General features: G+C 44.8%; 1 protein-coding gene across 1 annotated transcript; it reads right to left on the reverse strand.

Moving 5' to 3' along the window:
* Window positions 1–967: 967 nt before the first annotated feature.
* Window positions 968–16,434, reverse strand: mtif2 (mitochondrial translational initiation factor 2). The gene is made up of 14 exons (XM_023983057.2): window positions 15,686–16,434; window positions 14,369–14,534; window positions 12,679–12,793; window positions 12,275–12,446; window positions 11,780–11,940; window positions 11,225–11,401; window positions 9,592–9,731; window positions 9,062–9,186; window positions 8,543–8,747; window positions 5,776–6,028; window positions 5,433–5,573; window positions 3,750–3,914; window positions 2,734–2,874; window positions 968–1,619 (listed from the first exon to the last, which is right to left on the reverse strand). The coding sequence occupies exons 2-14, from the start codon at window positions 14,525–14,527 to the stop codon at window positions 1,450–1,452; spliced, it is 2,124 nt and encodes a 707-aa protein (XP_023838825.1). The 5' UTR covers window positions 14,528–14,534; window positions 15,686–16,434; the 3' UTR covers window positions 968–1,449.
* Window positions 16,435–27,227: the final 10,793 nt, after the last annotated feature.

The following is a 27,227-nucleotide window of genomic DNA, read 5'->3' on the forward strand; positions in this document are numbered from 1 at the left end:
CCAGCCAGGCCTTAATGGTAAGAGATCTCTTGTCCTCCTCATCCATGACATTTTGAGGTTCAATTTGGCCCAACTATTATACTTTCAATGAGTCTCTGCCTAATCTTTGGATCATGCTTTTGTGACGCTTTTGAATGTGGGTCAAACGGACAATAAAAGTATTATCTGAATTGTTTCGTCCCCACCTACCAGTCATTCTTGCTAGCTAGCAGGAGCGATACCGGTAGACAGTGTCCTTCGCTCCCGCCTGCCCTCACCGTCGTTAACAGAACTGTGGAAAAACAGTGCCCAACAGACAGGGGGGCGAATAACACTGTCTATGGGTCATCCCCTCCTTACGCTAGCACAGCAGGTGGGAGGGTGGGGCAACACGTTGTGCTAGCAAACTAACTAGCTAGCGACATCATGTGCTAACTAGCTAGCACACAGTGTCGCTCCTGCCTGCTGTGTTCAGGAGAAAATCGTTCCTGACAGACGGGAGCGACGGACACGGAGTCCTCCTTAGGACTAGCTGGCTAAGCTAACACAGTGTCCTGCGCTCCCGCCGGGACCAATTTTTGGAGCTGCGTATTTATTTATGGCAATCCCCTCTTCCTACAATTTGAAGATTGCGCTGCACGCGATCCTATAGCTGTACAGCAAATCAGCTAGCTCACCCGACGTGTGTTGATTGACAACTTGCTGGTCTAATCAGAGTGCCGAGTGTGCGTTTCACTAGCCAACCTGCTGCAGGTTTTTTTATTTTTTTATTTTAACAAGGGCGAAACAGGGCATGGACTCTACAAAGTGTCGAAAGCGTTCCACAGGGATGCTGGCACATTTTGACTCTACAGTTGTGTATTTTTTTAGGAGCTAAAAAAACTGGCCAGAAACACAGACAGCTGAGAGATGTGATTGGAGTGAGGCCCTGCTACATGTAGCGCGTGCATAACTTCTCAACATAACAGCATATTTATTACCTTGAAAATGATATGCACATTATTATTAAATGTTTTATTGTAATACAGATTTACACTTGTCTCTTGGAAAATGATATGCTGTATATATATAGTGCTTGACTTGAGCAGGAGCTCACTGGAGCTGAGTACCAGCACCTCATTTTCCACTGCTTGAGCTCCTGTTCCTCTTATAGAATATTAACTCAAAATCAGTGAGCCCAAAGCAAAGAAAATCTGTCCAATTGTATTACACAAATAAAGCCGCTGCTGGAACAGATATGAGTACTGCACTCTCATATCACTTGATTTTTTTTTTATCTTACTAGAAACAATTTTATTACATCAAGCAGAGTAGTCAGTATAACACCTCAAATTCAATTAGTCTTGACATTCACAATTTTACATGTAAATGCAAAGTCTTGGAATGCTCAACCGTCTCTAGCATAAATAATACTCCTTCAATTCAGATCATGGATTGTTCACCTGATGAGGCCAATATCTATAGCACGTCCTAAAATCCTGGATCCCAGGAAATTGTTTGCCTAGTCTCAGTCTCTTCGTAGCACAATATTTCATCTCCCGGTCTAAACTCGATGTCCTGATCCACAGAGAGGCCACACTCCATCCCTGTCTTCACCATCTGGACATCATCTTTGTGGTGCTTCAGTGCTGTCAAGGAGCCTGCAGGTAATACAAGACACCACACACAGTTTTCACTCAATCAAGAATAAGAAACCAACTTTCACCAAATGTATTTGTGACTGACTCAAGAATAAGGGTGACCCGTCGTCAGAGTACATACAAAATAAGCCACAGGTTTATCACACAACATTATCTGTATACACCAAGCAACCGGTTTGACTAATTACCAGTATGGAGCATTGATAGTAAATACAGCATTTCACATACTTAAAAATATGTATTTGAAAGTATAGTTTAGATATGCAGACGCTCCTAAAAGGCTTCTATGGAATGAGGTGCTCATTTAGATAAAATCCTATTTCATAAAGGAAAAGGTTAGATAGATTTGATCATTTAAAACACAATACAACCACACATGTGGATAATGCTTTTAAACTCGAGGACAAAAAACGTATTACCATTGTGGTCCTCTTAAATAAATGGCTCAAAAAATTTACAAACATAAGCTACACAGTAGACCTAGCCTACTAGGCATACTTGGGTTACAGATCTAATAATAATTCATATATTTTGGAACTTGTATAGTGCTTTACAAAGAATCTCAAAGCGCATAAAAAGTAAAACAGACAAAAAATAGAAATGGAGACAAAGTATTAGGTCTGAAAAACGCATGAAAAGCCACCACATCTTGGCAGTGGTTAGGCGCATTCCCTGAACTTCCTCAGCTACCTCTGGACACAGCATCCAATCCTTGGTGTAATACTTCCAAACAGATTAAACAAAAAGTCACATTTTAATCCAAACAGCAAGCTAGCTAGCTAACAAGCCCAAATATTGACTTTATCACAATCCTGCAAGTCTGAGAGTCCACAGGATATAGTGATCAAACCCTAGAGCAGCCAAAACGTCCAAAAATACATTTAAAAAATGCACACAAAAAAAACTTCAATAATAAACATATGTACAATATTTACAGAGCTCTCTGCCTAGGCTAGTGCCATGGCAACCATGGAACCAGAGGTGTTGGTATCTCCTTTTTTTAAATGTATTTAAAAGTATCAGCTAGATATTGAACCTCAATAAGGATCCCTGATGAGTGACATGCCCTTTAGCTATTCGGTATGGTAGTAGGTCTTCACACTATCTTGCTTACCCTCCCAGATGACGTCTTGGCCTCGGACCAGTCGGAACTTCATCTTTCTATCTAGCTGACCTTTCTGAACTCTACAGCCGGCGACGGACACTTTCTTCTTCCCAACGGTCACGTCAAACATGGCCAGGACAGATGCCTCTCCTGGAAAGAGAAGACGAAGAAAAATACTTTTAATCCAGACGAGACAGAAATCGGTCTTCGGCTGTACCTAACCCCTCCGCTACACAAACACACATTAGGTTGAAGAGGCTGGAGCAGAGGGCAGCCACAATGCAGCGCTCAATGACCAGTTTAGGGGGTTAAGTTAAGATCACTACCACCAGATTTTTATCTCTTTTTTCCCCACCCGTCAGAACTGGGATTCAAAACAGTAACCCAAACGTTGTGAGATTCAAACAATACATTAGGGTTTCTAGCACAGTCTATTCCCAGTTCAGTGAAAAGACAGTTATCCAGTGTTTTTAAACAGCATGCAAACCAGCAAACAAAGCAACTAACACTACCGATATACAGGAATACATTTTTGATTGCGGTCAAATAGACATCCTTGCATGATTCACTATTTCTTCTAAAATAAGTTGAAATGGGGAAAACTTTGTGTTCCCACGTGTATGTGTTTGACTTACAACTGCATAGGATCGCCAAAAAGTTACAGAATTTATTTTTCAATTCAAAGAAGATTTTTTTCCCCTGAACTGAATTACTCAGAATTCAAATTAATCTGGTTGGAGACTTAAATTATTCTTGTTAACGGTATAATTTACCTCACCTGTGTGAGTTGCAGGTGCCTACACAGTAAAAATAGCCATATGACATGTTTTGAAAGAGAACTGAATATTCTGCTCCATTGCAAAAGTGCCAATTTATTTGACCACTACAGTATGTCATTTTTGACAATTACTATGTCATGTGTATGTTTATTGATTTCGATGTATCCCAGGACTCCCAAGAACACTCGGTAACAATTTCCTGTGTTGACTATCCTGATTTATTAAATTAAAATACCACACACACACCAATCACATTCTCCTTTACAGAAGGAGGGAGTTTACTGCTCAGCTCGTCCTTTAGGTCGTCGATGAGTTTGTAGATAACTTTGTGCATCTTTAGTATGATGCCTTTCTTAGTGGCCATCTGCTGAATGGACTTATTGACACCCACATTGAAGCCGTATATGGTGCCTGGTCATGGGAAGAAATAGCAAGTGTTACTATAACAATAAACAAAACATTTGTCAACATAAAGTAAAAAAGGTCTTAAAACATTAGTTTACTAATAATAAGACTTATTTTTCATTTTCAAAAGTGTAAATATAGGGGATATAATAAAACACTTATATAACAGGTAAGCAGACAGATCGAGGGGATACAAGAGCACATGCTTGAAGGGACATTAAACAATGGAATGTGAGGGAAATAATATTTTGATTATATTTAACTGGTTAAAACATAGCCCTTTAAAAACTTGTACCCGTAGACGGGTTGAAAAATGGCACATTTGGGTACTGAGAAGCGCCTAAATTGGAACGGAGTGGCTGTACAGTAAAATATTATAAATGACGTCAGGGCTCAGGCTTCACAGCGCTGTATTGGTTTTGACTGACAGCCATTCTGAACATGAGCACTGCACGTGACAAGAAGTTGCCCCCATCCCTCCAATGGAGTCCAAATGTGCACTTCACATTTCCATATCATAAAACTCATGTCATATATATTTATGATCACCATGTTTGATGTAGTTAGAAGATTACATGGCGTCATACCCTGGGTTGTTCTGAACAGAATGAGCCTGTTTGTTTATTGTGAAGAAAATTTGCTGCGGAACACACACCTGACAGCACTCAAGACTCCTTTCTACGCGCACCAAAATTAGGTTATGTTTCTCTGAACTGCCTTGTGAAAGTCTAACCACTGTAAGATTGTATTTCATACCTTAGCTAGTCATGTTTGCTTTCGGCGATTTAAAAATGGTCCGTTTTTGGATTGTGTAAACAACAGTAATTGTGTGATTGCAGGGTTGTGTTCCAAACAAAACAAGTATGCTTGCTCTAGATCTTCAACGGCACAGCTAGGAGAGCTCAATGTCATGGAAGTGCATTGAAATTACTTTGGAGAAGTGTGTGGTCACGTCGGAGACACCAGTTAGTCCTCTCACTCTAACCTTTGTCATTTTATTGTCTTATGTTGCACCTACTCCACCATTTAAATTAATATTCTTATTATGTTACTGAATATATTCAGTTATTGCAGATATTCAGTTATATCAGATTTCGTTATTGGCTAATGCTGTGAAAAGTACAGTAAATGTAAAATACACATACAATCAACAGTGTAATGTTTGGATTCAGTCTTTTGTCAGGTGAATTATTATGTCCTAAACTTTGGTCTAATAATTTCCCAATAATCACCAAACTGTTCCCTTTCAATTGCCATCATGGTTATACCATTCAAATGTATTCTGTAAGAAACATCCATATAGGCCAATTCTCATGAGTGTAAAGGGTTAAAATCATTACAAAGAAAGTCTGTTGAAGTGAAAGTAAACCAGATGTGTTTTAAGTTGAGTATTGGATAATAATTATTAGACAGAATGTACTCATGGGGCATTCTAACTACAGCAGTGATGCTGGCATTTTAGTCTTCTATTGAGACCAAACATCTCCCTTTTCAATGACATGGTGTGATGTGTAGAGGATGCACCTGAGAAGGTCTCGGCCAGGTTGAGATCGTTCTCGGAAACATCTCCGATGCCAAAGTGGACCACCTCCATCTGGCACTGGCTATGCGCATCGTAGCTCTCCAAGATGTTCAGGATAGCCTCGACAGAGCCATCCACATCACCTGCAGTGACAAAAGACAAGTCGGTATGAAATGGCATATGCTTTGTTATATTATTCATGGATTATTTTTATATTTGAGTTATTTCATGATGTATTTAATATAAATATTGAAATATGACTTTAATTAGGAGCATTTCTGTTCTGTAATTGAATTGTCTAGCCATGTCATTGAGTTATTCAGATTAATTAATTGATCTAGTCACCTTTGACAATGAGTGGTAGGGAGAGCTCTTGGGACTCCAACTTCTCACTGGGCCGCATGGCCATGAGCTTTTTGTTGGCCTTGTACAGAGCAGACTTCCTTTGCCTCCAGCTGAGGTGGGCCAGGGGCTCTCGCTCCTTCTTGTAGCTCTCTTGGTGCTCCCGTTGCTTTACCTCAATGGCTTGCATGTCCTCCTTCAGTTTGTCCTGTTCCTCCTGGTAGCACCGCCAGTCCACCACCTCCCTTGCTCTTTTCTATAGTTGAGTGGATAAAGATCGATAGAATGGGGTAATATGGTGTCACAACAGATATATTAACAGATGAGACAAAAACATAACTCAGAGCTCAAAAGTGACTATGGTCAGATATGCATGCAACGCTTGTAAGTCTGAATTGGGGCATTACCAGTAATAAGTAAGGAAAGACAATACGTTACTCTGGACCATGATCTCTCTTTTGACGAACATATCAAGACTGTTTCAAGGACAGCTTTTTTCCATCTACGTAACATTGCAAAAATCTGAAACCTTGTCCAAAAATGATGCAGAAAAACTAATCCATGCTTTTGTCACTTCTAGGTTAGACTACTGCAATGCTCTACTTTCCGGCTACCCGGATAAAGCACTAAATAAACTTGAGTTAGTGCTAAACACGGCCGCTAGAATCTTGACCAGAACCAAAAAATGTGATCATATTACTCCAGTGCTAGCCTCTCTACACTGGCCTCCTGTTAAGGCAAGGGCTGATTTCAAGGTTTTACTGCTAACATACAAAACATTACATGGGCTTGCTCCTACCTATCTTTCCGATTTGGTCCTGACGTACATACCTACACATACGCTATGGTCACAAGACACTGGCCTCCTTACTGTCCCTAGAATTTCTAAGCAAACAGATGGAGGCAGGGCTTTCTCCTATAGAGCTCAATTTTTATGGAACGGTCTACCTACCCATCTGAGAGACGCAGACTCTGTCTCAACCTTTAAGTCTTTACTGAAGACTCATCTCTTCAGTAGGTCCTATGATTGAGTGTAATCTGGCGAAGGAGTGTGAGGGTGAACGGAAAGGCACTGGAGCAACAAACCGCCCTTGCTGTCTTCGCCTGGCCGGTTCTCCTCTCTCCACTGGGATTCTCTGCCTCTAACCCTATTACAGGGGCTGAGTCACTGGCTTACTGGTGCTCTGCCATGCCCTCCCTGGGAGGGGTGCGTCACTTGAGTGGGTTGAGTCACTGACGTGATCTTCCTGTCCGGGTTGGCGCCCCACCTTGGGTTGTGCCATGGCGGAGATCTTTGTGGGCTATACTCGGCCTTGTCTCAGGATGGTAAGTTGGTGATTGAATATATCCCTCTAGTGGTGTGGGGGCTGTGCTTTGGGGTTATACCCTGCCTGTTTGGCCCTGTCCAGGGGTATCGTCGGATGGGGCCACAGTGTCTCCCGACCCCTCCTGTCTCAGCCTCCAGTATTTATGCTGCAGTAGTTTGTGTCGGGGGGCTAGGGTCAGTCTGTTATATCTGGAGTATTTCTCCTGTCTTATCCGGTGTGAATTTAAGTATGCTCTCTCTTGGAGGACCTGAGCCCTAGCACCATGCCTCAGGACTACCTGGCCTGATGACTACTTGCTGTCCCCAGTCCACCTGGCCGTGCTGCAGCTCCAGTTTCAACTGTTCTGCCTGCGGCTATGTAACCCTGACCTGTTCACCGGATGTGCTACCAGTCCCAGACCTGCTGTTTTCAACTCTCTAGAGACAGCAGGAGCGGTAGAGATACTCTGAATGATCGGCTATGAAAAGCCAACTGACATTTACTCCTGAGGTGCTGACCTGTTGCACCCTCGACAACCACTGTGATTATTATTATTTGACCCTGCTGGTCATCTATGAACATTTGAACATCTTGGCCATTTTCTGTTATAATCTCCACCCGGCATAGCCAGAAGAGGATTGACCACCCCTCATAGCCTGGTTTCTTCCTAGGTTCTGGCCTTTCTAGGGAGTTTTTCCTAGCCACCGTGCTTCTACACCTGCATTGCTTGCTGTTTGGGGTTTTAGGCTGGGTTTCTGTACAGCACTTTGAGATATCAGCTGATGTAAAAAAGGGCTTTATAAATGAAACTACCAAAAAGTGTCAGTAGTTTGCTTAGGTTGACGGCAAAGTTAGGCTAATTACATGGGAGTACTCTGCTCTGGGGCGTGGTCACACTAAGCCACGCCTCGCCGTGTGTATCTATAGTGCACCTGTGACGGCCAATACAGCGCGGCATGGAACGCTGTTTGTCCAATCAGCATCCAGGATCCAAACAAGCCGTTTTTAAACAATCTTCACTGCAAATTGAAGTGGGAGTAGTCAACACAAGGATTGACTTGGGCGGCTGCATACGTGACACATCAACAATGCATGGTATTGGATCGTGGCTGAAGACAATTAATGAATCAGATAAGGCCTATTCCAACTGTATTACTCCTCATTCTCATGAATAAATAAAACATCCAGCTATTGCTTTGAGGCTGGCTTGTATGACTACCAAATTTGGAGTTGGCTGAATCACACAGGCTTTAGAATTCCTCTACTCTTCTAATAATGCAATATATGTCACCTCAGACTTAATCTCGGCAACACACAACCAAAATCTTGCCGAAACGCTGGCTACTGGATAAGGTTCTGGGGAAGAGGTACACCGTAAATAGGTGCACCGGAAAAATTATTCCTCATCTCACTGTCCTAGGACAGACGTTACATTTATGTTATGTCTGTCCAGGAGAGATTACCTCAGACTCTACTTCCAGGATATCCTCGCCGGCAGAGGGGAGCTCCTTCCACCCCACTATCTCCACAGCAGTGCCCGGCCCAGCCTCCTTCACTATGCAGTTGTTCTCGTCAAACAAGAAGCGCACCTTGGCCCATGTCTTCCCTGCAACCAAAGTGCAGCCCTTTTTTAACGTGCCTCGCTGGACAATTGCTGTCGTAACTGGCCTGCAAAACAGGAAATCATTTGTAAAAATGTATTTGTAAGCAGCATCTTATTGAACTGACATTCATTTAAAAATAGTTTAAACATCTTAAATGTTTACCAAAGCTATTTTTCATTTCCGTTACTCCAATAATTTCACTCATATTGTAATGGACTATATGCATTTGACAATATAATGCTTTTAGGTTGTGATTTTGTGTGAATCTTGGCAGTTTTGTAACCTGATTAAATCAAACTAGAAGGCTTGGTGCAACCATTCCAACAACCATGCTTAAGCTCGTGCTTCAATCCGTGGCTGTGCCATGGGGAGACCCACCCCTTGCCCTTATCCGAGCGGCTCTCGATAATGGTGCCCTCCACTAGGCCTGTCGGGTCACCCTTCAGCTCCATCACCTCCGCCAGGGTCACCGTGGCCTCTGCCAGCTCCATCAGATTGTCCCCCTATGGAATCATATTGTTGTTCTTTAATTTCATGGCTTTGGCATTATGCCCCGACTTGCACAAATAGGTGAATTAGGCTGGGGCCAGACATTTTTTATCCATACATTTTTTATCCACATTTAGACAACTATTGACGGACACAAACAGACGGAAATGACTTAAGTGGGCAGTAGTGCTTGTATTAAGGCTGAACCATGTTTGTGGGACTGTCACAACCCCCAAGATGAGACAAGGGGCAGAATCCAATTAACAAACAAACATATGCATACACACACACACACATTAGGCTTGCTAAATGTCTGACATTTTGTTTCCCACCTGGTCTGCTGTAATAAATGAGTCCATTTTATATATTCAATGACATATTAAAAAAGTAAACCTCCTTCCTACGGATGAGGAACTCACCTTAAGGGCAGAAACGCGGATAGCCTGAACCTCTCCTCCATACTCCTCGCATACCACATCATGGGATAGTAGTTCCTGCTTCACACGCGCTGGGTCAGCTTGATGCTTGTCACACTTGTTCACTGCCACAATGATTGGTACTGCAGATACACAAAAAAAAAACACAAATTTTACTATTCAGGTACATAAAAGTCATACAATAATGAACTGTCATTAAATGAGCTCATTGGGAGCCTTGATCAGATCAACAATGTTATGTCTCGTTAGCCATGAAAAGGCAGTGATGATTTATACTGAACAAAAATATAAAAAACACAATATGTAACAATTTCAAAGATTTTACTGAGTTACAGTTCATAGAAGGAAATCAGTCAATTGAAATTCATTAGGTCCTAATCTATGGATTTTACATGACTGCGAATACAGACATGCATCTGTTGGCCCAGATACCCTAAAAAAAAGACAAAAAAAAGAAAAAGGTTAGGGGTGTGGATCAGAAAACCAGTCAGTATCTGGTGTGACCACCATTTGCGTCATGCAGCACGACACCTTCACAGAGTTGATCAGGCTGTTGATTGTGGCCAGTGGAATATTGTCCCACTCCTCTTCAATGGCTGTACGAAGTCGCTGGATATTGGCGGGAAGTGGAACGCGCCGTCGTACACGTCGATCAAGAGCATCCCAAACATGCTCAACGAGTGATATGTCTGGTGAGTATGCAGGTCATGAAAGAACTGGGACATTTTCAGCTTCCAGGAATTGTGTACAGATCCTTGCGACATGGGACTGTGCATTATCATACTGAAACATGAGGTAATGGTGGCGGATGAATGGGACGACAATGGGCCTCAGGACATCGCCACGGTATCTCTGTGCATTCAAATTGCCATCGATAAAATGCAATTGTGTTCATTGTCTGTAGCTTATGCCTGCCCATACCATAACCCCACCGCCACCATGGGGCACTCTATTCACAACGTTGACGTCGCCCACAGGAAGCCATACACGTGGTCTGTGGTTGTGAGGCCGGTCGGACGTACTGCCAAATTCTCTAAAACGACATTGGGGGCGGCTTATGGTAGAGAAATGCACATTCAATTACCCGGTAACAGCACAGGTGGACATTCCTGCAGTCAGCATGCCAATTGCACGCACCCTCAAAATTTGAGACATCGTGTTGTGTGACAAAACGGCACATTTCCGAGTGGTCTTTTGTTGTCCTCAGCACAAGGTGCACCTGTGTAATCAGCGTCTTGATATGCCACACCTGTCAGGTGGATGGAATATCTTGGCAAAGGAGCTCACTAACAGGGATGTAAACACATTTGTGTACAAAAGTTGAGAGAAATGTTTTTTGTGCGCATGGAACATTTTTGGGATCTTTTATTTCAGCTCATGAAACATGGGTCAAACTTTACATGTTGCGGTTATATTTTTGTTCAGTGTATATAGATTTAAAGTGAACAGCAGGAATATGTGTTGTACATGATGCTATCGCCAGCTGCAGTTTGGATTGAATGCCTTCAAGTTACAGTTAGGGTTATTTAATCTATAAAAAATATTAATGTCCCTCAAAGATGTTGCCCAAAATGTGGTATAGTCGCAGAGAAATACCAACATGAAATGACAGTACCTTGGGCTTTTTTGGCATGTAGGATGGATTCAATCGTCTGCTTCATGACCCCGTCATCTGCAGCAACAACCAGGATGACAATGTCTGTGGCCAAAGCTCCACGGGCCCTCATGGCGGAGAAGGCTGCGTGCCCTGGGGTGTCCAAGAACGTGATCTTTTCCCCCGAAGGAAGTTGAACTGCAGAGAGAAATCAGGATGGAACCTTCTGAAATCTGTGAAGATAAATCTAACCTCACTGAGAAGTTTGGTATATTCAAAATATTTATTGCTATGAGGCATTATAGCACCAGGTTGAGAAAGAACATTTACAGTTTAGCCTTTCAATGATCTGCATCGACAGGTGGTCTCAAGCCTCAAGCAAAGAGTGGATATGGGGGACAGGTCTGAGGGGAGCTGCCGGTGTTAATCAACATTTTCATACAATATTAATATGATTCCCTTGATTCATTCAGCTAGATTCTGTAAGATTCACTACTACTAGCAGCTAGTTTTATGATCACTAAACATTACACAAAAAAAAACAACACTTCTTGTGGAGTCTAGGTGTTTCCCTACCCAGGAAGGCCCCAATGTGCTGGGTGATGCCGCCTGCTTCCCCCGCAGCCACCTGGCTCTTCCTAAGGCTGTCCAGCAGAGTGGTCTTTCCGTGATCTACGTGGCCCATTATGGTGACGACCGGAGGACGAGACACCAGGACGGCCGGATCTGGTGGAGCTCTAGAATAAACATTGATTTACATTCAGATTCAACTTCTGTTTCTATTTTGTATGTTCATTCATGTGAAAATAAAAAAAGTTAATATTCAGGTGGTAAAACTTGGGTAAAACTTGGGTTTTATCCAGGTTTGAGCTTGAATGGGAATGTCAGTACATGGATGGTACTGAGCCCTTTCTACCCTAACGCCTACAGACGGCCAACAACCAATTCTCAAGTGGTTGTCCTGTTGTTTTGAAATGTCCAACATCTTGCTGATGGTGTCGGGGCCTCTGTCAACCAAAATACTCTATTAACCACCCTTCTAACAATCCGCCGACAAGACAGGTCTTGTACCTTCTCTGAGTGTCTTTGTTCTCACGCTCTTTGGACTCCACCAGCTTGGCCCACTTGTACTTCATCCCAGACCTCTTCACAACCTCCTTGATCCACTGCTCCTCCAGAACAGAGTGGGGCTCTAGGGAATCCAGGTCCACTGAGGTGTTGATCAGAGCCTCAAAGACATGATCTGTGGAATAAATGGTACGCTGTTCAAATCAGTACTACACATCAGACCTGCGTTGTATTCATTAGTGTACACCGTAGCGAAACATTTTGGAATGGAAAACGAAAACAAGCGTTTCTTATTGGACAAGTTTTAATCATCTTGGAACACACTCAATACTCCATACCATAATTCAGTAAAATAAATAACTTTAAAGACTATTGAATGATTATACATTAAATTAAATCAGCCTTACCAAAGTCTTTGTTCATAGCTTCAGCCAGTGCAGACACAGTCATCTTCTGCTTTATTTCTACTTCCTGTTTGTCCTGCTTCGGTTTGACTTTCTGAACTTTACTATGGCCTTTACCCTAGAGAAAAAAGACATGAAAGAAAATGTTAATGGATCTAAACGCATAAGGAAAGACCACAACCACATGATCTCTATTTTCAATAGAGATCAAGGCCTATTACATTTCTTATCATTTGCATTTACAGTGCAGTAGGAAAATATTCAGACCTTGACTTTTTCCACATTTTGTTACGTGACAGCCTTATTCTAAAATGTATTGTTTTTTTCCATCATCAATCCACACACTTAAATATGACATTAACATAAGTATTCAGACCCTTAACTCAGTACTCTGTTGAAGACCCTTCAGCAGCAATTACAGCCTCGAGTCTTCTTGGGAATGACGCTACAAGCTTGGCACACCTTTACTTTGGGATTTTCTCCCATTCTTCTCTGCAGATCCTCTCAAACCCGGTCAGGTTGGATAGGGAGCGTCGCTGCTCAGCTACTTTCAGGTCTCTCCAGAGATGTTAGATTGGGTTGAAGTCCGGGTTCTGGCTGGGCCACTAAAGGACATTCAAGACTTGTCCCGAAGCCACTCCTGCATTGTCTTGGCTGTGTGCTTAGGGTTGTTGTCCTGTTGGAAGGTGAAACTTTGCCCCAGTCTGAGGTCCTGAGCAGGTTTTTATCAAGGACCTCTCTGTACTTTAGTCAGGATCGATGAAAAGATGAACAGAGCAGTCTCCCAGTTCTTGTCGCTGAAAAACATCCCCACAGCACGATGCTGCCACCACAATGCTTCACTGTAGGGATGGTGCCAGGTTTCCTCCAGATGTAACGCTTGGCATTCAGGCCAGAGAGTTCAATCTTGCTTTCAACAAACCAGAGAATATTGTTTCTCATGGTCAGAGTCCTTTAGGTGCCTTTTGGCAAACCAAGCGGGCTGTCATATGCCTTTTACTGAGGAGTGGCTTCCGTCTGGCCACTCTACCAAAGACCTGGTTGGTGGAGTGCAGCAGAGATGGTTGTCCTTCTGGAAGGTTCTCCCATCTCCACAGAGGAACTGGAGCTCTGTCAGTGACCATTGGGTACTTGGTCACCTCCCTGACCAAGACCCTTCTCCCCCGATTGCCGTTTGGCCGGGCGACCAGCTCTAGGAAGAGTCTTGGTGGTTCCAAACTTCTTGCATTTAAGAATGATGGAGGCCACTGTGTTCTTGGGGACCTTCAATTCCCCAGATCTGTGCCTCGACACAATCCTGTCTCGGAGCTTTACGGCAATTCCTTCAACCTCATGGCTTGGTTTTGCTCTGACATGCACTGTCAACTGTGGGACCTTATATAGACAGGTGTGTACCTTTCCAAATCATGTCCAATCAATCGAATCAAGTTGTATAAACATCTCAAGGATGATCGATGGAAACAGGATGCACCTGAGCTCAATTTCGAGTGTCATAGCAAAGGGTCTGAATAGTTATGTAAATAAGGTATTTCTGTTTTTATAAACATTCCTCAAATCCAATTGTGGATTGTGTGTAGATTGATGAGGAAACAATTACAATTTTAGAATAAGGCTGTAACGTAACAAAATGTGGAAAAAGTCAAGGGGTCTGAATATGTTTTTCTTCAACTTAAAACTTGCCCCTATGTCTCACCTGCTTAGTAGCAAGGAATCTGGCATGGTGGCAGGTCAGTGGAGGTGCAGGGGTCCAAGCTGGAGCAAATATAGGGAAAGGGAGGTAGTTTGCAACCAGTGTAGGGTCGGTATGGGTTATCAGTCTCACCCTCCTTATCAGGGAGGTCGCCCGATTCATTTCAGTGCTAAAAAAAACAGAATTGTTATTTTAATTTCACATTGGCATCTGCAGTCGTGCTGTACAGTAGGTTAACTACGGGGCTCTGCAACTACCATTTGCCATGCGGTTTGCTAGCAACGTCATGAAACAGGGCCTGTGGGTCCCTACATTTCCCACATCGAAAAACCTGAAGCCACCGTGCCTCTATTTCCCTACGTGGGAGCATTACAAACCATAGGTTTTCACCATGTTTTGTTATTTCTGTATAACATAAAAATCAACACGAAGTTGGCTCTTTTACAATGTGGGTCATTTGGAAATAATGTTTGTTTTCCCCCAATTTGTGGCCGTGGTCAAAGGGAATTCCTTATTATTACATGATTATCAACTTTGCATACTGGCTAACACTGCCATTCCAAAATGGCAGCAGTGGCTACTATTAACTAACATGATGACGAAAGGGGCAGTTTTCCAGGAAAATTTGCAGTATTTCAAACTTCTCGGTGGAGCAGTGCGGATAAAGATCAAATTTGAAGTACAGTGACATATTCCAGCCTTGCATTGAGGTATGTTTTCTGACAAATATCTCACGCTGACTCCACTGTGTCTTAATGTAACCATGATTGCGTTCTGACTCCAGTGCAGCTCAGTGTAAACAAGTGTAACGGTAGGGTCAGTATCTTCTGGGAAGCTAATTTGCCCATTTAGTTTAATAAGGAACAAATAACATTTGAAAAAAATATCGAGCTAGGATTATAAAATCGAGTTCCAGATTGTCTTTATTACAGTCAGGCTGCAAAGATTTATAGAATGCCTGAAGACACTAGAAAAAAAGAACCTGAAACGCAACAGACGTGGTTGACCTTAGCACAGCTTATGTTGTTGCACCCACTTCAAAGATGGAGGAAATGGGAAACTTGAACCGGGTTATCTGGCCAATCAAACCTTGACGCACTTTAGCCACGCCCGTACAAAATTGTTCTGTTACACTGCAGTTAACAGAGACTGCAAATATGGTTGTCAAACTCTGTGGCGACAGTGTCCAAAACACTACAGTTCACTGCACTTCATAGTAAGTTAGCCAACTCTAACTGGAGTCATTTTGGGGTTAGCTAGATGCCATGATTTTGTGTAGCTAGCTACCCACTAGCAATAACACAAATCCGAGGAACTCACCTTGTGATTTAGGCTACCCCGTTTCACCACATTGTTAATGTGGTTTTCAATCCCATAAGCATTACACGTTCAGCGATATCAAACATCCATTTCAACCCTTCACAGGACGCAGCCATGACAGGTATCCCAGCAAGCATTTCGACAGTGTATTGGCCATAGAGATAGATGAAGGACTCATCGTTATAATTGTACTATTATAGCGTCATTGACAACATGGGCAGCGCATATAGACAGAGGACTCATCGTTATATCTGTGCTATTAGAGCGTCTTTGACAAAAATGGGCAGCGCCACCGAGCCTACAACCCATAGGAATTCCCACCCAGTTGACAACTTTTTTACTACTTTAAAATGACGGAAGCAAGGTGGACGCCCATGCTAAAACGACCTTTTGGACACTATAGGCTTCTATCATTCTCTATGGTATCGACTGGCGGAAAGGGAAAGCGAGAGGACAGACTCCGTCCCAAATCTTTACGCGAGAAGCAGACCAAGTGGGGATTTTTTGTATAATGTGTCGAATTTGGTCAATATTAAATGTTCAGGTTGTTACGAATGTACTGATATAAGTTGAGCCAATGCTTATATGCTGTGGAGCGCTGCGTGTAACAAATCCGGTATCAGGATAAATAAAAAGCAAGGTCTGCTAACTTTCTTTAATTATGTTTAATTAACGCAAACAATTAATGGCAAATGTAATTTTCGTATACTGTATACGGGTTCGCTGTATCTCCGCGCAGGGTAGAACAGGGAACTGGCAGGAAGTACGTAAACAGCTGTTCTTATACCGCGATGACGTAGTTCCAACGCGTCTGTTGGCCTATCACAGTAGAGGCTGAGCGCGGTTTAAACTTTGCTCAGCCTGTCCCTTTCTCCCAGATTCCGCATCTGGTCGTTGCGTAGATTAGATCCGTCTTGTTTCTTCCCCGATTCTACACTCAAACAGTCCCTTATTTGGTATTAATCAGTGCCCTAACCTCCCTGGTTGGCCTAGAGATATGCACCCCTCCCCTCTCCAGATTGACCACAGCTTTTATGGCCTTTCACTCAATGTTGGTCAGTCTTTACACACATACATCTGTATTGTTTGTGTGTGTGTGTAACAAAGCAATATTCATCTTCATACAATATGGTAGCAGGCTATAGTGCATAAACATAAATCCTAACAATGCCCTCTCATCGGATAGAAGGTTCCCTTCTGACTTTGCGGACATGTATGCCTATTGTTTGAGCAGACAGTCCAATATCTTGTCAATATATAAATAATCTTTGGTATCGATCTTCCTGGTAGTGTCAGGTCAATGGTTTCAATGGTTGTGATCGAAATGGAAGGGTCTGCAGTTCGTCTTTTTTTCAGTTGTGCTGCCAATCTCTGAAATAACTTTGACAAAAAAATACAAAAATAAAACTTTTTACAAATGTGTTATTACAACTACAGTCTGCAACATGTCAGAAAAGTACATTTTTATGAGTTGGATTGGAGTGTGTACATTTTTCTACCAGTACATAGACATATTTTCAGAATAAAAATTATTAAGCAATTACCATGTTGTTGGTCAAGTGACTCATAAGCAAAAATATTCAGCACAAAGACCTGCTGTAAGTGACACTGAAAGCAGCAATCTGGTGATGTTAGCCTACATCCACTACTTCGTCATCAGAGTAATCTGTCATGACTACAGTGACTTTTCCAAAATGTGGAAGATTTCCTGGAGAACATGAAAACAGCCTAACCAGCTCTGCTAGGGCGAGTAAAATGGTCAGAGTTTGGGTGGGGTCTAAAGCTTAAGATGATTCTTGTGGCATTGCACATCAACAATGGACCAAGCAAGCTGTACATACAAAATGGAAACGACACAGGAGGTCTTATTTAATGAAAGGGGTTGCAGTCTGCCGTGAAGCTTTCATCCATGTATACGGGTAAGAGAGTCTACTTACAGTTTGTTATTATACGTTTCTGATTTAGTCAGAAAGTTGTTTTCATTGCAAGTTAAAGCTTGCTGTTAGCTAACTAGCTAGCTGAAGTTCGATGGCTGGCTTGCTAGCTGACATTGAACCTATTTGGTTAACTTTAGCTAGCTATGACAATCGGTTTGTATTGCTAGTACTCTATGATTTGGGATTATAGTTAATTGTTTAGCTAGTTTATGTCTCAACAAAAGACCCCAAGTTAAAGCTTCCTGTTAGCTAGCTAGACGTTAGATGGCTAGCTAGCTAGCTAACATTGTGTATGAACTGTGTGTAATGTTAGCGATGTTTTCACAGATTGCCATTTTGCATTGCTAGTTATAGCATAATGTTAGCTGGCAAACATTGAACCTAATTGGTTAACTTCAGGGTTGGTGGAGTGTGCTAAAGCAGTGAATAAAACAAACTTAGGGAGGAGGCTTTGATGTTAACATGCATGAAACCAAGGTTTTTACGGTTACATTAGTCAACAATTGATAGCGCCTGGGAATAGGAGTGGAACTGGGGGCTACAGGGCCTGGGTTAACCTCTACATCACTAGAGGAGGATAAGGGTACGGCTAAAGGCTATAAGAACTAGTCGTCTAGTGTCTTGGGGACAGAGAATTAAAGGAGCAGATTTCTGAGCGTGGTAGAATAGATTCAGGGCATAATGTACAGACAATGGTGTGGTAGGATGTGAGTACAGTGGAGGTAAACCTAGGCGTTGTGTGATGATGAGAGGTTGTCTGTGGAGGCACCAGTTAAGCCAGGTGAGGTGTCCGCATGTGTGTGGGGTGGGACAAAAGAGCTATCTAAGGCATGTTGAGCGGGACCGGGCGCTCCACAGTGAAATAAAACAATAAGAACTAGCCAAGACAGCAGTAGACAAAGCATATTGACATTAGAGAGAGGCATAAAGCAAACACAGGTGTTGATCGGGAGAGCTAAGACAACAACAGGTAAATGGCGATGAATGGGCAAGAGCGGGTCAGTTAGGTACATACAGGACCTGAATTCGAGGCTGGGGCCAACCGGTAAACAAAGTGAGGTACCGTGTTATTGAAACAATCCAGGGGGCATCAGCTGTGTAGCCGAGTGATCATAGGGTCAAAAGAGCAGCAATAGGTGAGTCAGGGTGCCGTTCGGTAGTCACTACTATGCTAGGCGAGCAGGGGACACAGGGTTCAGAAAAGCTAGCGGGCCAGGGCTAGTAGATGGTTCTTCGGCGGCATCGTAACAGAATAGCCTGTTGAGACTACATCAGGCAATCACGTCGGCAGTCCAGTCGTGATGGATCGGCGGGGCTCCGTGTCGACAATAAAGGATCCAGGCTAATTGGCAAAGGAGGTATTGTAGTCCTAGAGTTAGTTGATATATGGGCCTAGCTCAAGGCTAGCTGGTGCTTGCTTCGGGACAGAGGCGTTAGCTAACAGTAGCTACAGCTAGCTAGCTGCGATGATCCGGTGTAATGACCCAGAGCAGCAGGAATCCGGTGATGTGGTAGAGAGAAGCAGTCCGATATGCTCTGGATTGATATCATGCTGGCTGGTGACAGAGAAAAAAGGTGAAGACCGCTAGCCGTGGCTAACAAAGACTAGTAGCTTGTCAGCTGGCTAGCTCCTGATGGAAGTTCCAGTAATAAGGAATACAAATAGCAGATCCGTACCACATTGGGTGAGGCGGGTTGCAGGAAAGTATATTTAGTTCGTAGATAGAAAGTGAGATTAAGATATATACGAAAAGACCGGCTATTTACATGGGATAAGACACGGGATGTGACAAAGACAAACACACATGTCCTACTGCTACGCCATCTTGGACTATATAAGTATACTGGGGAAGATGGGCAACACCTGGAGGGGGGTGGAGACAAGCACAAAGACAGGTAAAACAGATCAGGGCGTGACAGTTTCCCTCCTTCTAGGGGCGCCATCTGGCATCCTACCTGGGCGCATACCGGGGTGTCGGCGATGGGGCTGGGTCCAGGATGTCTCTAGCAGGGACTCAGCACCTCCCCTCCGGGCCATAACCCTCCCAGTCAACCAGGTACTGGAAACCTCTGCCCCATGGTCGAACCCTCAGGAGGCGTCTAACCTAACACGCCGGATGGCCATCGACAACACAGGGAGGAAGGGTGGGCCTGGAAATGGAAGACAAGGGACTGTGGGACACACGAAAGTCGGGGTGTATACGAAGGGTACGGGCAACGGAAGAGGAACTGCAGAGGGACTAATGACCTTGGAGATGGGGAAAGGGCCAATAAACCGGGGGGACAGTTTGCGAGACTCCACCCAGAAGGGAAGATCCCGGGTGGAGAGCCATACCTTCTGCCCGAGATGATACGGAGAGCCGGACTGCGATGGCGATCCGCTTGTCGTTAATACCTGGAGGTGGTCTTGAGGAGGCCTGACCGGGCTCTCCTCCAGGATTCAACAACAGCGGTGGACAAACATCTGGGCAGAAGGTATGCTCTTCCTGCTCAGGGAAGAGCGGGGGCTGATAACCCAGGGAACACTCGAAGGGACATAGGCCCGTGGCAGAGCAGGGAAGGGTGTTGCGGGCGTATTCGACCCACACAAGCTGCCAGCTCCAGGTGGTGGGGTTGGCGGAGACCAGGCAGTGCAGGGTGATCTCGAGGTCCTGGTTGGCTCGCTCCGACTGGCCTTTGGACTGGGGGTGGAACCCGGAGGACAGGCTGGCCGACGACCCAATGAGTACGCAGAACGCATTCCAGAACTGAGGACCCCGGTCGGAGACCATGGCCACGGGCAGTCCATGGATCCGGAAGACGTGCTGCACCATGAGCTGGGCCGTCTCTTTGGCAGAGGGTAGTTTGGTGAGAGGACTGAAGTGTGTGGCTTTGGAGAACTGATCTACCACAGTCAGGATGGCGGTATTGCCATCAGACGGGGGAAGACCCGTGACAAAGTCCAGGGAGATGTGAGACCAAGGACGGTGGGGGACAGGCAGAGGTTGTAGGAGACCAGCCGGAGCTTTCCGAGGTGTCTTGATCTGTGCACAAACTGTGCAAGCGGCGACAAATGCGGCAACGTCCAGGACTATGGTAGGCCACTAAAAAACACTGTCGCACAAAGGCCAGGGTCCGACGGGCACCCAGGTGTCAGGCCAGCCTGGAGAAGTGGGCCCACTCCAGGACCGCGTAGCGGACGATGTTGGGAACGAACATCCGGTTATTATGGCCCCCCCTGGTTTGGCTGGGAATGTTGTGCCTCACAGACCTGCTTCCCTATTCCCCAGCTGAGTGCTGTCACCAGGCATAAGGTGGGAAGGATGGTCTTGGGTTCTGGGGTAGTAGTTGTGGGGCTATAGCGGCGGGACAGTGCATCCGGCTTGACATTCTTGGATCCCGGCCCGGTAAGAGAGTGAGAAGTTGAACCGTGTGAACAGCAGGGCCCACCTGGCTTGCTTGGAGTTCAGGCGTTTGGTGGTGCGGAGATACTCCAGGTTCTTGTGGTCAGTCAACACGATGAACGGATGTTCCGCCCCCTCCAGCCAGTGCCTCCATTCCTCCAACTCCATCTTCACCGTGAGAAGCTCCCGATTCCCCACATCGTAGTTCCTTTCCGTGGCATTGAGGCGATGGGAGAAGAAGGCGCAGGGATGTAGCTTGAGGTCAAGGGCAGAAAGCTGGGACAAGACAGCCCCCACTCCGATGTCCGACGCATCGGCCACCACCATGAACTGACATGCTGGGTCCGGATGAACCAGGATGGGAGCTGTGGTGAAGCGATGTTTGAGGTCCCGGAACGCCCGATCAGCAGCTGGGGATCATGTGAACGGAACCTTGGGCGAGGTGAGTGCTGACAGGGGGGAAGACAGGGTGCTGTAACCCCAGATAAAGAGGCAATAGAAATTGGCGAACCCCAGGAAATGTTGCAGCTGCACCCTGGACATAGGCTGAGGCCAATCCATCATTGCTCTCACCTTCCCGGGATCCATCTGGACACTCCCAGCAGAGATAATGTAACCCAGAAAACAGCTGATTCCCCAGAATGCGTTGAAGGACCTGCCGGATGTGGAGCACGTGTTCTTGAGGGGAGCGGGAGAAGACGATGATGTCATCAATGTAGACGAAGACGAACCAGTTCAACATGGCGTGGAGAACATCATTCACCAGAGGCTGGAACACAGCAGGGGTGTTGGTGAGGCCAAAGGGCATGACCAGATACTCGTAGTGGCCACTGGCCGTGTTGAAGGCGGTCTTTCACTCGTCCCACTCTTGTATCCACACCAGGTGGTAAGTGTTCCGTAGATCCAGCTTGGAAAACACAGTATCCCTCTGGAGTGGCTTGAAGGCCGAGGAGATGAGTGGTAGCGGGTAATGGTTCTTAACAGTAATGTTGTTGAGTCCCCGGTAGTCAATGCACGAGCGCAGGGTCTTGTCCTTTTTCTCCATGAAGAAGAAGCCTGTGCCGGCAGGAGAGGAAGAGGGACGGATAAATCCAGCAGCTAGGAAGTCCCCAATGTAGGTATCCATTGCCTTAGTCTCCGGTCAAACAGAGAGTACAGACGTCCCCAGGGCGGTGGTCAATCCCGCAGTCATAGGGTCGGTGTGGCGGAAGCGACATGGCCCGGGCCTTGCTGAACACCTCCCAGAGGTCCTGGTACTCAGCGGGAATGGTGGAGAGGTGAGGGGCACCTTCCGAGCCCTCAGCAAGATGTCCCAGGGCAGGTTGTGCTGACTGAGCGTGGCAGACTGGGCTCCAGCCCATGATGGCACCAGTAGACCAGTTAATGAGGGGATTGTGTCGTTGGAGCCAGGAGAATCTCAATACCACAGGAATCAGAGGGGACTTGATGAGCAGGAACTGGATAGACTCGCTGTGGTTCCCTGACACCCGTAGGTGGATGGGAGTGGTGTTGTGGGTGACTCGGCCTATAGAGGTGCCCGTCCAGCGCTCTAACGTCCATGTGAATGGAGAGGGGCTGAGTGGGGATGTTCAGCTCAGACACCAGGGTAGCATCCAAAAAAACTCTCGTCGGCCCCAGAGTCAATGCCCTCAGCTATGTTTAGACTGTTGTTGTTCATGTTTTTCTGTGTACTATGGAATATATTGCTTTCTTATTTTTGACACTTCTCCCAGTCATATTTAAGGTTAGAACTACCTTTCTAAGTGTTCTGATACTTCTAGCTTGGAGTTGTATTTTTATGATAACATAGCTACAGTATTTCACTTTTTAATGTGTATAGTATTGCTTACTAGGTGTGTCCAATCAATTTTGTAACCACTCCCTCTTCAAATTAGGGCTAATTGGAAAATCTGTTCAAAAGAGGACATTGTATTATGTCTTTGTACTCCCTGACGAAGGCCATGCAGCCGAAACGCGTCGGATTTTAAAAACTTTGTTTCTATTGAACATGCCATACAAATAAAGGCATTTTAATTAATTATATGAAGAGTGCCTTGAACCTCCTTTCTTTTTGATGACCAATTCACCCCTTTTACCAAAGAGCACCTTCTGTCTACCAAAATGTACTATTGTGTACCTTAGTAGCGCTTCCCTTCCTCCTCTTTCTACTAGAAAACCCGGACAGATTTGGACTGGTCTTTCCACAGCAGAATGGCATGAAAAGGGGTGCCACCAGGGGAAGCAGGAACATTCTCAATATGGCCCACCAGAGTCCTTGCTCCTACTGGTGAGCCTGGCTTCTTTAGTTGACAAGAGGACACGAAATGACCAAGAGTCCCGCAATACAGACTCTTTGTGTTGATCCTATATTGCCGTTCCGCTGGCGACAGCCCAGCTCTGCCTAGTGGCATAGGCTCAGGAAACGGTGCCTCGGCCGTCTTCAGCAGCCCTCGGGGCAGGTCGGGAAGCCTCGGGTCCTCTCGGCAACAAGACCGTTGGGAGATTCCGTTCTTGACTCGGAGGCAAGGTGGGATCCCTGGGCGTGCGAGCAAAATCGAATTTCGTCTCCCTCCGTCGTTCCCGTAGTCGCCCATCAATTCGGATGGTCAAAGCAATGAGGGAATCGAGATCCGTAGGTAACTCCCGGGCAGCAAGCTCGTCCTTGACCACCTCCGAGATGCCGTGCAGTAATATATCTATCAGTGCTTCCTGATTCCAAGCACTCTCTGCTGCCAACGTGCGGAAAACCACCGCATAGTCAGCCACACTGCAGGAGCCCTGCCGAAACTGGATTAGCCTCCGGGCAGCTTCTCCCCCGGAGAACGGGGCGTGAAAAACCTTCTTCACCTCTGCCACGAATCTCTCCAGACTAACGCATATGGCCGGCTGCTGCTCCCATACAGCAGTAGCCCAGGTGAGAGCCCTCCCGGACATTAGCGTGATGAGATAGGCTAGTTTGGAGCATTCCGAGGGGAAGGAGGAGGGCTGAAGCTCGAAAATGAGGGCACACTGAGCTAGAAACGCCCGACAGGTGCTCGACTCTCCATTGAAGCATTCCGGGGGTGGGTAAACCAGGCTTCTGAGAAGGTGGAGTGGCCGAGACGGCACTGCTAGCAGCTGGGTTACTGAGGGGCTGTGGTGTTACCACCGTGGTAGGTTTCATCCCAGACAACCCGTGGAATTGCTCCAGCCAACCGTCCAATGCCCGGTCATGGCGTTCAGCCAACATTTGGACCCCCTCCATAAGGCCACGAAGCAGTTCCTCGTGCCTCCTGATGGTGGCTCCTTGGGAGGAGATGGTGTCGCGCGGCTGGCCCGGGTCTGCTGGGTCAGTCAGGGCCAGTTCGTACTATCAGGATAAGTTATTAAGACCCAGATGCAGACCGTGTCAAAGTAACAATGTTTAATACAGCAATAGAGGCAAAGGTACAGGACGGCGAGCAGGCAGGTTCAGAGTTCCGACAGGCAAGGATCAAAAACCAGGAGGGCGAGAAAAAGAGAGGCTGGGAAAAAACAGGAGCTGACAGGACAAACGGTGATCAGCTTGACAAACAAGACAACTGGCAACAGACAAACCGAAAGCACAGGTATAAGTACAGAGGGGATAATGGGGAAGATGGACGACACCTGGAGGGGGGTGGAGACAAGCACAAAGACAGGTAAAACAGTCTGTTGGAAAGCAGACTGAACCAGGTTTTCTTCTTGGATTTTGCCTGTGCTTAGCACTATTCCATTTGTTGTTATCCTAAAAAACTCCCTGTCCTTGCCGATGACAAGCAGATATGAAGAGTGGTACTCAGTGATGTGCTGTGTTGGATATGCCCCAAACATAACACTTTGTATTGAGGACATAAAGTTAATTTGCCCATTTTTTTGCAGCTTTACTTTAGTGCCTTATTGCAAACAGGATGCATGTTTTGGAATATTTTTATGCTGTACAGGCTTCCTTCTTTTCAATCTGTCATTTAAGTTAGTATTGTGGAGTAACTACAATGTTGTTGATCCATTCTCAGTTTTCTCCTATCACAGCCATTAAACTCCATATGGTGAAATCCTTGAGTGGTTTCCTTCCTCTCTGGCAACTGAGATAGTAAGGACGCCTGTATCTTTGTAGCGTGTGGGTGTATTGATACACCATCCAAAGTGTAATTAATAACTTCACCATGCTCAAAGAGATATTCAATGTCTGCTTTTTATCTACCAATTTGGTGTCCTTCTTTGACAGGCATTGGAAAACCTTCCTGGTCTTTGTGGTTGAATCTGTGTTGACTGAGGGACCTTACAGATAATTGTATGTGTGGGGTACAGAGATGATGTAGTTATTCAAAAATCATGTTAAACAATATTATACAATTTATTATATGATTTGTTAAGCACATTTTTACTCCTGAACTTATTTGGGCTTGCCATAATGAAGGGGTTGTATATTTATTGACTCAAGACATTTCAGCTTTTTATTTTGTATTAATTTGAATACATTTCTAAAAACATAATTCAGTAAGACAAAATCTAAATTTAAACCATTTTAAATTCAGGCTGTAACACACAAAAAAAGTCAAGGGGTGAAAATACTTTCTGAAGGCACTCTACTTTGTTTTTACAGAAAGTTATCACATATGACCGTCAAGCAGTTCTGGAGATCAGATCGATAGTTACTAACCTCGATTTCAAATACGACTTCAACTCTGACTCAGCTGTTCATACCGGACCTTATTCCTTTGTTTCATGGGCTACCAAAACGTTGCAGTGGTAGACGTGGGAGTTGAGGTGGCGTCTTGGTGATATTGAGGCAAAGAGAAAACCGAACATCTCTCCCCTCCGTTCTATTGGCAAATAAGATGGATGAGCTTTGTTCGAGAGTCTCATATCAGAGACTTGAAAAGCTGCAATATTATGTGTCTTGCTGAAATGTGGCTGGATGATGACGCTATATACGTAGTACGCGGTGGATTCTCCATGCAGTGGCAGGTTTGAACGGCAACTTTGGAGAAGTCGAAAGGAGGTGTTTTATCATAAATAACAACTGGTGTGTGGCTTCAAGTGTGAAGGAAATCTCAATATTTTGTTCACTTGGGGCTATCATTTGTTTTTTAACAGGACAATGACCCAACACACCTCCAGGCTGTGTAAGGGCTATTTTACCAAGGAGAGTGATGGAGTGCTGCATCAGATGACCTGGCCTCCATAATCCCCAAACCTCAACCAAATTGAGATGGTTTGAGATGAGTTGGACCGCAGAGTGAAGGAAAAGCAGCCAACAAGTGCTCAGCATATGTGGGAATTCCTTCAAGACTGTTGGAAAAGCATTCCAGGTGAAGCTGGTTGAGAGAATGCCAAGAGTGTGCAATGCTCTCATCAAGGCAAAGGGTGGTTATTTGAAGAATCTCAAATATAAAATATTTTTTTTTTTGGGGGGTTACTACATGATTCCATATGTGTTATTTCATAGTATTGATGTATTCACTAATATTTTACATTGTAGAAAATAGTAAAAAATAAAGAATAACCCTAGTAGGTGTTCTAAAACCTTTGACCATTGGTGTATTGAACCAACATAAACACAACGATTTTACTGAGTTACAGTTCATATAAGGAAATCAGTCAATTGAAATACATTCAGTAGGCCCTAATCTATGGATTTCACAAGACTAGTCATAGGCCCACCCACTTGGGAGCCAGGACCACCCACTGGGGAGCCAGACCCAGCCAATCAGAATTAGTTTTCCCCCACATAAGGGCTTTATTACAGACAGAAATACTCCTCAGTTTTATCAGCTGTCCGGGTGGCTGGTCTCAGATGAAGATGCCGGATCTGTGGTCTGCGGTTGTGAGGCTGGTTGGACGCACTGCCAAATTCTCTAAAACGACATTGGAGGCGGCTTATGGTAGAGAAATTAACATTAATTTGACAATTCCTGCAAATGACTGGGGGGTCATGGCCCCCTCCAGAGGAACATCTGACAGAATATGTTCTTTAAGTTAAGATAGGAGACGGAGCCAGTCACATGTAGGAACCAATCCAATGAATCATGTGTATGTAGGTTTAGGTAGCCGTATATAAGGCTCTATGTAAGGAACACCCTTTTAGAGCTCACTTCAGACCTGTACTTTATGCATCTAAGCTTGATTGTGACCTCTCCAGCTTGCTGACATTAAAGAGTGATTCATTTAAGATTGACTTCGAGTGTCCTGTGAATTTCCACAACAGCACCAAGACTTTAC

The sequence above is a fragment of the Salvelinus sp. IW2-2015 genome, linkage group LG1 (genome assembly GCF_002910315.2).
Source record: "Salvelinus sp. IW2-2015 linkage group LG1, ASM291031v2, whole genome shotgun sequence".
Taxonomy (NCBI): Eukaryota; Metazoa; Chordata; class Actinopteri; order Salmoniformes; family Salmonidae; genus Salvelinus; species Salvelinus sp. IW2-2015.